The 15,583-nt window shown below is 33.1% G+C and overlaps 1 protein-coding gene across 10 annotated transcripts in view; it reads right to left on the reverse strand.

The window, feature by feature from the left end:
- Positions 1-2,167: 2,167 nt before the first annotated feature.
- The window catches only part of SPATA6 (spermatogenesis associated 6), a 101,885-nt gene continuing 88,469 nt past the window's right edge, over positions 2,168-15,583 (reverse strand). For all 10 annotated transcript variants that reach the window (XM_039885627.1, XM_039885628.1, XM_039885626.1 and 7 more), the window contains one exon: positions 2,168-10,040. In XM_039885627.1, the coding sequence (XP_039741561.1) occupies positions 9,860-10,040 (181 nt within the window). In that variant the 3' untranslated portion in view covers positions 2,168-9,859. The remainder of the gene's footprint in view (positions 10,041-15,583) is intronic.

A 15,583-nucleotide genomic window follows, 5' to 3' on the forward strand; every position in this document is an offset into this window, starting at 1 on the left:
GGGTTTAGGTCCTAGTTCAGCCACTTCCACTTGCACTGTGTGACCTGCAAGAGATACTTAACCCGAACTTGCATGTTCTCATTTGCAAAAATGTAGATTATAATCCTGCCCTACCGAATTCACAAATATGTTAGGGAGAAATACAATAACTCATATAAAGATGTTTGAAAATGGTAAGAAGCTATATAAAATACAAACCACTATTTATCATAAAAGTTTAGTGGAAATAGTTTTCCGAGGCTTTAAATGTTTACCAGACAAAAATTCACTGAAGTCAAATGTTCTTTTTCTTCCATTTTCCCAACATAAACACTTGAAAATACTTCCTAATTCAAAAGCTGGCATCTTTTCTCTCATTTGGCAAAAATAATTCCCCCCCTTGGGTTTCCAGTGGAACTGAAATGAGTTTGACTGTTTTTGTTTAAGATTATCAACAAAAACCTCTCCAAATTATGCAGTTTCTATGCCAAAACACATTCTTTATGCAGCACAATTGTAGAAATATTATCATATGTGAACAAATGCTGGGTCACAAAGGAGAATTGGGATGGAATATTTTTTCTATCCTTTAGGAAAATGCAAAATGTTTTTAACATATTCTTGTTGAGAAGAGTGATAGATTTTTTTTCTTTTAAATAACTTTATTTTACAACAGAATATCATTAAAAATGGGGGTGGGGAACAGAGCTATACTAATTGTTTCAGAAAATATACGTTTCAGATGAGTCCAACAGATAGGCAGCCAGCTATGTTATCATCATCATCATCATCATATCATTTACAAAGCCTCTTACCATGCGTTAGGCATTGTTAAGCACTTTATAGTTGTTAACTAATTTAATCTTAATGACCCTATGAGATTGGTAATGTTATTTTCATTTCACGAATGAGAATATTGATACAAAGAAATCAGATAATTTGTCTATGGTCACACAGTTATTAAGTAGTTGAAGTGGGATTTGAATCTAGCACTGACTCCAGAGGCCATGTATTTAACCACGAGGCTATCTTTTCTGGGATGTGAATAATTCATATACAGTTAAGATGCAATAGATAAAATATAATACTCATTGGCCAGCAATTCTAAAAATATATACATAAATTAAAATTTTATTTTATATCTTTTTATTTATTTTATTTATATCTTAGGTTAAGCTCTCTAAAGAAAATATTTTGCAATTTAGAAATCTTTAATTTAAAACTTCTAAAGAATTATCTGGTAAACCCAAGATGGGTCTACTTAAAAAAGGTATGTACATATGATATATATATATATACATATATATATATATACAGTCATGTGCCCCATAAATAATGTTTCAGTCAATGACGGAACGAATATACAATGGTAGTCTCAAAACATTATAATGGAGCTGAAAAATTCCTATCACCTAGTGACATCGTAGCCATCATAACAGACATATTACTCACGTTTGTGGTGATGCTGGTCTAGGCATGTACTGCCAATGGTATAAAAGTATATCACATAAAATTACATACAGTCTACGATACTTGATAATGATAATAAATGACTATGTTACTGGTTTATGTATTTACTACACTATACTTCTTAGTGTTAGAGTGTACTTTTTCTACTTATTAACAAAAAAGTATACTGTAAAACAGATTGCCATGTTACACCGGCATTAGCCTCATACATCTCGTGTTTACCATGTCCCTTGACTGCACCATTTTCTCTTGTGCTTAATTTAATCTCATGTTGTTTTGCACAGTAACGTGCTGCACAGGCTTATAGCCTAGAAGCAATAGGCTATACCATCTAGCCTAAGTGTGTAGTTGGCTATACCATTTAGGTTTGTGTAAGTGCACTTTGTGATATTCGCACAAAGATGAAAAATTGCCTAATGACGAATTTTTTATAATATATCCCCATCGTTAAGTGACACGTGACTACACATACATATACCTCTGTGGCTAGTGTCAAACAGTGTAATCTTCTGAGAAAGGTTATTGCTCAATCACACTCATTACAGATTCTTAAGAGCTGTAGAGATGTTCATCTGACTGAGATGATCTGGGTTATTTCTATTGCATTACGATAACTTACTCTAACTTCTACCTCTAACATCCCCCAAATCAAAAGACTACGGTTAATTTGTAAAATGTAACTGCACAAATTTTAAAATAAACAAAGGACAATATAAACTTCCTAGGTAAAAATTGGTTTAATAGGACATACCCACAAACCAAATTTATTTTAGAAATAACACCTTAACAAGTGAACGAAGTCACATGTAAAGTCCATATGGATAATATATCAGAGACTGAAGTCATGCATTTAGTTTCACTTGTAAAATCTACATAAAACCTCCAGCAAAGTGCACAGGATTTAAAAAAATAGAAATAATGATGGTAAGGCAGCTGTCTATGCTTAGGTGGATTTATGCACAAAAATGATTCCACTAAATCATTTTTAAGCATATGCTATTTGTCAGGTACAATGCCAGTCATTTTACATCAATTATCTAAGATATCTTTTTTATTATAACAATCCTAGGTAGGTATCATTCCCATTTTATGAATAATAAAATTAAAGTTTAATATCTCCAGATAGTACCACAGTAAAGAATTCAAACCCGAGTATACATGGCTTTTTCCATAATTCTGCACAACCTACATAAAGTAACTTTAAGATCTATGACAAAAAAATCTCAATAACTTAGTCTCATATCTTAAAACAATTTGAATATTTAAAAGAAAATTACTCACATAGCTCATATTCCATTTTTTTCACCAATCAGATCCTCAAGACCTTTCAGAATACTACACCTCTATATTGACTTAAATTTTAGTTATTATAGTTCCCCTTTTTTGAGCACCACGCATTGTATGAAGTGCTCCACATGCATTAACTCTTTAAGTGATCACAACACTATGAAAACATCTTCCATTTTACAAGTGAGAAAACAAGTTCAGAATGGTTAAGTAACACAGAGGTAACAAATTCAGAGAAAGAAATCTGAGGTCTGTTCAACTCTAGAACCAACAATATTGCTATTAAGGCACATGGAGTATTCTTTCAAATTGCAAATTATTTTTCCTAGATCATTTCCAAAAAGCAAATATAATAGTGCCTAATATATGTCAAGGAATGTGCATATTTATTTTCCTATTTAATCCTAATAATACTTCTCTGAGGAATGAAAGACAATGTTTATTAATATTCTATTTCACAGGTGGGAAAAAATGAGGTTCGGAAAAGTTGTATAGTGCTTTTTCTACTATGCAATGTTGCTGTCAATCCCTTGGAAATAGAACTTTCTGAAAATCTATATATACATAAAATCTTCAATAATTTGTTTGCATATATCATTAATTTTACTGAAAACCAAACACAAACAAAAACTCCAGTGAAATATGTTTCACTGATAAAAGAAAGGCTCTCACAGGATACTTATTCTCAATTCTATTACATATGTTCAAAGGCATTAAAGGTTTTCTCTTGCCTTATTTCTGAACTATATCACAAACTCAGAAAGGTAAACTTCTTTAAACTTTTACTGCAACAGAAATGTAGTGGTACTTGCAAATTTTTGACTTAAAGTCTACTATTTCTGATATTACTATAGCCACATATTCTCTTTTGTTTACTATTTGCAAGGAATACTGTTCCTCCATTCCTTCATTTTAGTTTGTATGTCCTTAAGCATAAAGTGAGTCTCTTGTAGATAGCATATAGTTGGGTTTTGTTTTATAACCACTTCGGCCACTGTCTTTTGATTGAGTTTAATCCATTTACGTTTAAGGTAATTATTAATAGAAAAGGGCTTACTTTTGCCATTTTGTTTTCTGTTTTGTAGTTCTTTAGTTCCTGTTTTTCTATTGTTGACCCCCTTTATGTTTTGTTATTTTTTTTGTAGTAATATTTTTTCATTTTTCTTTTTATTTTGTGTACCTCTCTATATATAATGTATGTGTATGTGTGGTTACCATGTGGCTTGTTAAAATGTCCATGCTACTCAAAATGATCTACAGATCACCATATATATCATTTCATTGCTATTCTATCAAAATCTCAATGGCATTTTTTACAGAAATTTTTTAAAAATCATAAAATTCCATACAAAAATTTTAAAAACCATAAAAATATGGAGCCACAAAAGACCAAGTATAGCCCAAGTGATCTTATGAAAGAACAACAAAGCTGGAGGCATTACATTTCCGGATTTCAGACTAAATTACAAAGCCATGGTAATAAAACACTACAGTATCAGCATAAAGACAGACATATAGCAATGAAACAGAATAGAGAGCCCAGAAATAAGGCATATACACAGTCAACTGATCTTTAACAAGGGTGCTAAGAACACACAATGGGGAAAGGATAGTTTCTTCAACAAACGGTGTAGGAAAAACTGTATATCTAATGTAAAAAAATGAAATAGAATCTCCCTACCTTATCACACACAAAAATCAACTCAAAGTCAATTAACGATTTAAATGTAAGACCTGAGACTGTAAAACTCTCCCAAAAAAACACAGGGGAAAAGTTTCTTGATATTGGTCTTGGATAATTTCTTTGTTATAACATCAAAGCACAGGTAACAAAAGGAAAATTAGACAAGTGGAACCACACCAATTTAAAAACCTTCTTCATAAAGAAGGAAACAACAATTAAAAATCAACCTAGGGTACAGGATAAAATATTTGCAAACCATATTTGCAAAGGGGTAAGGAGTTAATATCCCTATTATTTGTTAATAATAACTCAAGATAAATCCTAGGGAACTGAATGAACAGCATGGTGCCCATAGTTAACAAAAAAGGGACACCAGGAGACTCTGGGAGGTGTTGAATGTATCTATTACCTTGATTGTGGTGCCAGTGTCACAGGTGTTTGCATATGTCCAAATTCATCAAACTGGACATATTAAATACATGCAGTTCTTTGTATACTAATTATACCTCAATAAGGTTTAGAAAATGCAGTGATGTGTGTGAATGTGTGGTTACTCAGTCAAAGATGGTCAGGTAAGAGGCTCCACAGAAAGCACACCCTCAAGTCCTTTACCTACAACAGTCGCAGACATGAAGTCTGGTGACCATGAAATCTCAGGTCCGTTAAAATCTTCAGGAAACTTTCATACACTTTCACCAACTTCTACCTTAGTTCATGAGATGATCTCTTTATTCATTTTTAGCGCTTGGATGTTAGAAATCTGCCTTAGGTTTTATTGTATTAATGTGAGTTCAATTTGCATTGTAATTCACTGACTGGTTCTCACTGAAGAGACACAAGCTCCACCATTTAAAAACTTATACAATAATACTGTAATAACTATGTATGGTGCAAGATGGTTACTAGACTTATGGAGGGGGCCACTTTGTAAATTATATAAGTGCCTAACCATTTTGCTGTAACGCCTGCAACTAATATAAAATAATATTGAATGTCAACCATAATTGAAAAAAAATTATGAACTGTAACAAGCTGTTTTCAAGTACTTACCTAGCTGAGAGGCAGAGTTGGGGTTAGATTCAAATGCAAGCTTTACCATTTACTGGCTGTGTTTATCACTGGCCAATCACAGCAGTTCGATCCTTAGTTACTTAACCTGTAAAGCTGGGATGACTTATACCTACCCTCACTCACAGAGTTGTTGTGAAGATCAAAGATGATGTATGTACATCGCCAGGTACTAATGGTGGTCCTTAATAAATATTATTTTAATTCCCTTGTTTTAAAGTTGACACTAAGGTGGAGATGGGAGGTTCGAAAACAACAAAAAAACCACCACGTCCCCTCGAAAAACCTGCAGACATTCATATACTATATAAATCAGAGCAGAATACATTATCTTCCATCAGGGTCATAAATGTAAATTGTCGCAGCTTGAATGTGACTAGGATTTCTTAGTAAAAAAAGAAAAAAAAAGGCTGCACTTCATTGAGATAGTTTTGCTTAAATAGTCACATAAATACCTAATTCTTAATTAATCAAGAGAGCCACAGTTTCTAAATTAAGTCAGTTGGTTACATCTGAATGCTAGAAGATAGAGAATTATTCAGTCCTGCAGTCAAAAACGCACTGCTTTGTGAATGACAAAAGATAAGACTTTGGGAAAGAAAATATTTGAGGCTCATCTTGGGAACCAAGAAATTTGCATTTCATAGAAGGGATTTAAACTACATTGGAATATAAGGTGCTGGAAACAATTGCAGGCAATTGCTTTCTTGGTCCATTGCCTAACCCTATACTTATCACCCTTTGCAGTAGCAGTTTATGAGCTGGCCCTAGTCACCTAAATGCTGTATATCTTAGTTGGTTTGCCAAATAACAGACAAAGGAAAAGGCAGGCCATCATATTATGACGTTTTTTCTTAATTTAAGAGTATTCTTTTAAAAAAATAGATTTCACTACAGAAACACTAACTCAACTAAGGAACCGTATATTTCTTCTCAAGGACCATGGTACAACTAAGATTTTCTCTTTTCCATTTTCGTCTCTGGCTACAGGCAGAAATAGACTAGCTGACAGCAATAGTTTTGTCAGGGTATCTTATTTCTTGTATCCAGATAGAGTTAGGCTTTGTATTGTTTTTAGTGGCCTTTCATGTATTTTTTCTTTCATGCAGTTATTCAACAAACATTGTATATCTACTGTGTGCCACGAAAGCAGAGGTAAACGAGGCCCTAGACCAACAGGAAAAAGCACACAGGTTATTCATAATTCAGTTTTTGTTAAGTGCTATAATAAAGATATGCCCAGATTGTGGTGCTGGGTTACTTTACAAAGATAAAGAAATACATTCTGTGTACAAGAGCCTACACAGAATATGATAGAGTTAAAATGAGGAAATCCATAGCTATTATGTTATAATTGTTTACTTGTCTGACCTTCCACCAGTAGTCAATAAGCTCCTTGAGTTCAGAAACCCATTTCTCTCACTTATTTATGTTTAGTACTTTTGTGGAGGTGATCCATAGAAACATAGCAAAATGCACTTTCTTGAATACCTAAATCCTTACAAAAATTTGTACACAAATGTTCAACACAACTCTGCTTCCCAGAGCTTCCTGATTGTCTGTGTTAATCAATTATACAATTATAGAAATGGTGCAACATTTAAAGGTCATTCTAAATTAACCCCTTCATCACCTTATAGGTAAGAAAATTGAGCTCTAAGAAAAATGACTTAATAAGGTTATACAAACAGTACTGGGACCAGGAAGAATTCACTTTCAATCTAATGATTCATTGTCTTCCTTAGTTGATTTGACATTTTCTTTCATATAATCCTCATTTTTTTTTAAAGAAAAAAAATGATTTAAAAAGAAGAAAGCCTCTTTATCTTTCATAAGTCCAATAACTATTATAAGATTGTGGGAAATATAGAAAAAAAGGCTAAGAGAATAAACAATTTTACCTTTCTGCTTCTATCAATGAGAAAATACAACTATTAATACTTAAAGATCTTACTCTTTAAAGATACTACAACATAAGAATTCACAGGAATAATTAGGGAGAGCAACAAAGACCCTTTCTTCTTCAAGGAAATGGAAATAATCAGACACATAACAAAGATGCTACATATCTGAATATGTACCCAATCCTTGAGAGAGATGTCAGATTTAATCCACAAGACAATGTCTTTCAGAATGTCACTTTCTGAAGTTCCCCTTTGAGATTCATTTTTTTGTGGCATTTGTAATAACCAATGGCAGGTATAAATACAATAAATAATCTTTGTGGTATTTATTCACTCGAGAGGTTTTCTACGATATCAAAACCTTTTCTTGAAATTCATATTTGTTCTTTTCACCAGGTAGTAACTTTTAAATGGAGTTTTTCGTTTGTTTCCATACATACACACAAACAAAAACCAGATCCTAAGTTTCACTGATAATTTTTTTTAAAGCATTATTTAACATTGACCTTCAAAAGCTGATTCTATAAAACAGTATATAACCTACAGCCAGAGGTAACTCAGTGATCGTGTAGTCCAGCATTTTCCCAGCTAGTGTCCATGTGCACCTGAGGATGACATCTGAGAGGGAGTGTGGGAAGTTGAGGAAGACAGAATGCGAGGGGAGAGAGAGCCATAGCAATAAATACTGATACTTGCTCAATTTTGTCTAGGAAATTCCGGGTTACGTAAATAAATATTTAATGAGCACCAACTAGTGCCAGATTCTACTAGATGCTAGAGCAAACCGGGTTTATGCCTGGATTTCTTAGAGCTTCTAACGTGCTAGTGTTTACTATGACCATGATGACCATATGTCCTAGTTTTCCTGGGCCAACTGTTTCAACATTAATAGCACCCTCTTTCACTCATGATAATTCTGTAAGTTGAAAGGAGGGTGAATATAATGCACAGATTTTCCTAAACTTATATGAACAGTGAAATACTTGTATTTACATTTCTACAACCTTCTCCTGGAACAGTAGTCCATAAATCACAGTTTGGGAAACTTGATCTACTCCAGTCTCTCTCTTTAATAGCTGATGGAAACTAGGGACCAGAGAATTAAAGAGACTCAGCTAGAAAATGGCAGAGATGGATTCCTGGATCCTATCTCTGATGCATTTTTTGATGTATCACAGATTACTACACTAAAACTCTCAACATGAAGTTAAAAATTCCTATTATTAGGTTGCAAGTATTATAATATTTTCTCCTAATAAAATGTCATCCATATTTACATGTTAATTTCAATTTAAATGTAGTTCAAATAGATTTTTTCTTTTTAAATTATAGCTGTAGAATTAACCAAAAATGGAGTCAATGAAAAAACATTATCTTGTAGTCAACTCTTCAAGCTTTTAAGCTAAGTTTATTTATTTCCTATCCTCTGCTTTCTCTCTACTGTCTACCCCAGTAAATGTGAGGTAACTGATTTCTTCATATCTTCAAAGTGTCACTGGCCTAACAGGTGTGTGTTTGGTATATGGGAAAGGAGTTAATTTATCAATCAACAGACTTTCCAGTGCCTACTACAAAGAGTTTCACTATATTTTATTCCTCTTTATAGTCCCAAGTGTCCTTTTAAAGTAAGGATACTACTTTCTCAGGCCATTTGTTACCTATGAAAAGTCTGAAAAGGTTAAATTAAAATATAATTTCCCTTATGCTTTTCAAGTCTCTTCACGCTCACTAACAAAGGCTATTTTCTGATTCTGTTTGCACCAAAAGATATGGCTCTAGAAGAAAATCGGGCAGAGAATTCTATCTTTAAAAATAAATTATTCACATTTTTGGGTCATACATGGCCACTGCTATTTCTAGCTGTTATCCATTTTAGTTAACTTAAGTAGTTCTTTTGAGAAGAGGGAGTAAATGATTATATAAATTTTAAAAAGAAAGCTATTTTTTATGCGCTAAGAAACATAAATGGCCTTTACTGAGGAAAAGCAGAAAATACCAGTTAAAACACAGTTTAAAGTCTTGGGATATACATTTCTGTACAGTATATCTTTTTGCTCATCACCAGGAAAAGGGAGTTAGCATTAATTCTTATTCAGACAAGATAACCAGTGAAGTATATGAAAAGAAAATTATAAGGTGACTAAGGCAGAAGAACATTTCTGGAGAGAATCTACTCTCGGATTTGTAGATGGTGAGATGAGATGTATGTGGCAGAATATCCGTCTCACCATCGGACTGGACGCCGTGATGGTGGTGTAGAGCTTTGGAACACAGCTCTCTCTTCTGTGACTAGAAAAAGACCTGTTTACGATAATTTACCATTTGAAGCAATGAACTTATTCAAGTCTAACTACAGTACTCAATTAGAGCCACCTGTTTAAAAAAAAAGGAATACAGATATTGATTACATCAAATGTTTTCATTGAGAAGTTGACACGAACACTCATACAGTTTATCGCGGATGGTCTCAGAAGCTTTCCTGGGTATGAGAAACAGAATTACAGGCCTTTTTGTACAAGTTCCTGTATATCTTGTCCATGCTGTTCTCAAAGACGGGTCGGTGGGACTTTCCTTTATAAGAGGCTGCCCTGTTGGACCAGTATTCGCCATCATCCAAATGGTGACTTCCACGTGGCCGTTGAAATGAGCTAGAAAAAAGGATATAAAAGGCTGAAACAATGGTGGAAGTAGGGGAGAAGTAGTACTATATAAATTGCATATTTACAGAGCACTTCATGGGTATGTGATACTCTGGGTTATTAGAAATAAAAGACAATAAGTCCTGTGCCTTCAAAGGGTGATGCTATTGACATGAAATAATTACAAAACAATAAAATGAAAATCGTGTGTGAGAGATGGAGTTAAAAAGGAATTCAGAGAAGAGTGCCATGGTGAAAGCAGAGCCCAGAGGCTGCGGTATGGCCAGTTATGGCAGTGGCTGGCCTCTGAAGTCAGGCAGACCTGGCACTGAATTCTGTTCAGTCCTCTGTAAGATCAGGACCTTGGGCAGTTTATTTAATCATCCAGAGTCTTGGCTTCCTGTACTGTATCTTTGCAGTATTTGCTTTAAAAATCAAAGAAAATATATTTAAAATGCATAGTACAACGCTTATCTTGCACACGGAAGTTATTAAGGATAAGGCACCGAACTACTAGGACTTTCTACATATTTATATATGTTGATCAACACATCTTACAACCCTCTGAAGTTGGTAAGTGTGGAAACTGAGACTCAGTGAAGTCAAGTGACTGCCTAAGACTGCTCAGAGAGGAAGTGGCAGAACGGAAAGGGGTACCATGTCTCTGGTTTTAAAGCCCTGTCTACCATGGCATGCTGCTATTGTCCTCAAGCTGGAGTAGAAAGTGAGCCTGCATGTGGACCACTTTCGGGAAATGAAAAACAAGGTAGAAGAATCTGGATCTGAAGTGATAAGGATTTACTTTAATTTTGAGAGTTTTGAAGAAAAGTAAAAGACAGATAGGAAACTATGAAATAGAACAAGACTACTGTTGGAACGAGACTAGAGAAGAAAAGGCAACTCTTTCTGAAAGCTGATAGTATTTTTTTATACATACCAAAGTTATAATTTTACTGTCATAAACATTAAGTTCTGGGCTTATTATATCATTTGTTAGAAACAAAACATTGACTTTCGCAAAGACTAAGTTCATTTTTTTTAAAATCAATAATCGACCTACTTCAATAAATTAAATACTTATTATAGATAAGACTTCTCAGGAATGTTAGAGATTATGAAGTTTGTGCCATAAAAAAACTACATGGCTATTAAATGCTACAAATATTTTCTTCAGATATTTGGAATCTCACTTCACACAAACAAATGATTTCTTCCATGACTTATCAGTCTCATGATGTTAGCTCTATTGTCAATTGTAAAAATAGGAATTCTTGCAGCTATATATCTGTAAAAAGTATTTGCTATTTTGCCTGAAGTCAGTCTTACCACCGAAACACCATAAAAGTGACAACAACAAAAAAAAAGGCATGGAGTGGCTCTGTTATCATTTCTAGAGCTTTACACAGTGTCAGTGATGATGTAAAGTAATGAGAACATTTATCCGCTCACTTTAGAAAACAGTTTGGTGTGACCTAGTAAGGGTGATTATGTAACATCAACCCAGGTAATCCACTTCTAGGGACCCCAGTGAAATTCTCGCACATGTGTACCAGGAGACAGGTACAGACATGTTCATAATAACACTCTTCGTAACAGAGCTAAGAACTAGAAGCAGCCTGAATATGCATCTACCTTAGAACAGATAAATCAAATCAGGGTATATGTATACAATGGTATAATATACAGTGGGAAAATCAATAATCCAAATATAATAATAATCCATTACACAGTTGTAATTAAATTTATATGATGCTTAAAACAAGGAAAATTAAATAATTTTTAAAATAAATATAGATACATATATAACTACTGAAAAAAGGATTAATAGAAAAGTCACACTAGCCGTTACTTCTATGGAAAGAGATGCAATTGCTTAGGGGCATAAGGTGGCTTTATAGGTATTGGTTATATTCTGTTTCTTAAGCTTGATGGTAAATAAGTGGTTTTTTATTATTACTATTACTATTATTATTATTATTATTATTATTATTATTATTATTTGGGATGCACAAACCTTAAAATATATTTCTTTGTTAGAGTTTATATATCTTATATTAAGTTTTTAAAAATTCACTTCCATGAACCATGACAATATGTCTTTCTACTTGCTGATGACTTTGCTAAAATGGGATTCTACCTCACACATTCTATCAATATTTACTAGATCCTGTCAAACTTTATTTACACTTGGTATCACCTCTTTCACCCTGGAAAATTTTGAAAATGATATAGTCTTCGGGAAGACAAATGTATTTTTTATGCTTAAAGCAGCTTTATTTGTAATAGTAACAAATTGGAAACAATACAAATGTCCCTCATTTGTGAATGAATAAACAAATTCTAGTAACATCCATAAAATGAAATATTTTCAGCAATAAAAAGGAATCAACTGTTAAAAATAGATACAGGTTCCAAGTTGGATGAATCTTATAGACAAAGGTATTTTGAAACATGATTGTCATTACTTCTATTTTGTCCATTCAGTTTCAGAGAGGTAATGAAAACAATTTCTAATAATGTCAGTATAACCTTTAAAAATTTTCAAAAGGCTTTAGCCAAGTCTCAATGCTACTGTTTTGATATCACATTTCTTTTACTGTCTTTGCTCAAGAAATAGTCTAGCCAACTGAATATAATTTATTTCACACCATTTCTCCCCAACCCTAACTCCTACTGTCACTTAAAACCGGTTTTTGGCAATTTGAGTCAAGTGATAAAGAAATCACATGCACAGATACGTTAACAGAAAAATTTCTGCCTGTTCTATCTCTGCAAACATACCTAGCAGCCTAAGCCCCTGCATATGCCTCTATTCCCTCATACTATTTTAGGAGTCCCACATGTGGTTTGTTTGGTTGTCTTTTGTTTATTTGTTTTGTTTTGCAGCAAGTCATACACTAATTAACAGTTCACAAAACACAGATCTGTTGTCTGCAATCATCAACTTTACTGTACAGTGATGGCCAGATAATAATGTCCTTTTCTGAGCTCTATAGTTTGTTTAGTTGCCAGGCTCATTCTACTACCATGAACCTACTCAACACAAGTTTGGCCAAAATAGACATTCTAATGCTTTTGGATCTTGCAAATTTGGCAGGGAGTTCGTTTATATTTAAAATCGCAAACTTTTTCAATTTAGTAAACAGTATTGTGGCTCTCTGGAGAGAATTCTAGAATTGGTTCAGCCTGGAAGTCTGAATTGCAAAACAGAGATGTGAACACAGAACAGGTTCTAACATGGTTCATGGGTAGACAGGTGCAAACAAAGAATATCAAAATCCTAAAAACAATATTTACTTGTATACAAGGAAGCCTTGGCTAATTAATGCACTGTGAACATATTAAGTTAATTCTGATTTTCCATTACTTGGTTTATTAGTAAGTTCAAAATGTGTAAGTGACACTAAAAAGTCTTATTATAATGACAGAGTCCTTTAAAAACTACAGGTCTCTGTTTTGCTATGAGTATCTCCAGCATCCATTCATTCAAAAAATTTAGTAAGTTCCTACTATACTCTACAAAATACTGCATCAGTGCTATATGCCATAAAATGGTTATCTTCAAAGCAGGGATAATATTGTTATTTTATTAAATGCAGTGTTTGTTTTTATCAACTTAATAATCATGCTACTTGAATAGGGAGTATTCTCTTTAATTATGACAATGCTATTAAGAAAAAAAGAAAAAAGAACAGAGACCAGAGACCAGAGACCAGGATAATATCTCAGAACTGGGCAGTTTCAAATCCTAATTGTTAATAAGGTATAAATTATAAATTTATTTTTTAAAGCCTAGTGTATATGCAAAGAAGAGAAATGTCTTAGGCAGCTTATTATGGACCAGGAGACAAAGGACATAACCAGCTTTTTCTTTAGAAAAGAATGAACTCTCTTAAACCCTGATGGTGTTTTCTATAATCAGTATCAAATAAAAATCAAGCACATACATAGTGTTCAGATAAAATACCTATAAGGTTGTATACATAGAAAAGAAAGTCAGATGGATATGCTACCCAAAGAATATTAATTCTAAAAAATAATTAGAAGGTCATGAGAATTTAAAAAGTCATCATTTACCATTTGTTGAAGAATCAGAGTTGAAAGTGAATTTAAAAAATGATGATGCATATGCTATACTTTAAACTTGTGACCTAAGAATCAATATAATGAAAAGTATTTTATAATATAAGAGATGAATTCCTTTCTATATTACTCTGTAAAAGCTCCTATCAAGCAAAACTTTGACAAAACATGTAGACGAGCATTGATGATATAATATATGCTGTGTACACACTGAATGGATGAATGGGTGGAAAGTAGAAAGGATTCAAAGTCTTGGAGTTCAGAATAGATGATAGAAGATTATATTATGGTCTAATAAAATCTAAAAGGTACTTTGTACCTTTAAAGATACCATAGATAAATGTCATAAAAGATATCAAAATGTATTGATAAATTATAGCACTATATTGCTCAAATTTTAATATGCATCAGAGTCATCTGGAAGGCTTATTGCAACTTAAATTATTAAGCCTCGGGTCTGAGATGGGATCCACGAATGTGAATTTCTAACAGGTATCAGGGTAATGCTGAATGCTGCTGATCTAAGAACTATGCTTTAGAAAGCATTAAACTAGAGGTTTAGTTTTCTACAGGAAAAGAAAAAAAACTCAGGGAAGAAATTCCATGTTGGCATTTATCTTCTATTAAGTAGAAGAAACTATACAGTGAACATCAAAAGGTATTTATTCAAATAAATTCACTGAAAACTGGTTATTTATGGTTTACTTACAGGTCACTTATTTCCCTTCCCTGAGTAAGAATGTGTGGAAATGAGCCACTAACAACAAATAAGTTCTAACAGCTTCCGTCACTGTTAATTCTAGTATTGATTCCTTATCTAGAGATGTTACTAAATATCACAATCATAAAATGGGTTTATTTAAATAATGCCTTAGAGTTTCAGCAATGTAACTGATCATTATTAATAAAAGACCCAATTTTAATATTTGAACAATATTTTTAAAATTGAGCTCCTAGCACACTTCAGAGACCTTGATGGGCAGAGAGAAACAAAGATAAGTAAAACATTTGTGCCTTCAGAGAGCTTACAGCTAATAGAAGAAAGCGAGAGAGAGACAGAAGGAAATAGTTATCATTGCTAATTGAAATTATATATATGAGAGGAAGTGGAAGGATAATAGAGAAAATAACTACATCTTAATCCTAAAGAATGAGTAGGCATTTGCTAAATAAACAAGAAGAAATGGGTTATTCCAGGCATCATATTGTGACAGAACCAAGCATGAAACAGTCCAGAATGTCATGAAAAACCAGGTATATCTGCAGAGGTAAGAATAAAGTAAGAGTTAAACAGAGAATTTTATCCTGGGAGTAATAAGAAACTTACAATGGGAGAACAAAAAGGGATTTCTATTATGATGGGATATTAAATTAAAATTACAATAAAGTCTCCTTAATCTCAAATACTATTTTCAGTGTATATCCGGGTAAAAATGACAAACTGTCTTTATTTAAACACATAAGAATAG

Source organism: Pteropus medius, unplaced genomic scaffold (assembly GCF_902729225.1).
Source record: "Pteropus medius unplaced genomic scaffold, Ma_sr-lr_union100, whole genome shotgun sequence".
In the NCBI taxonomy this organism is placed as follows: Eukaryota; Metazoa; Chordata; class Mammalia; order Chiroptera; family Pteropodidae; genus Pteropus; species Pteropus medius.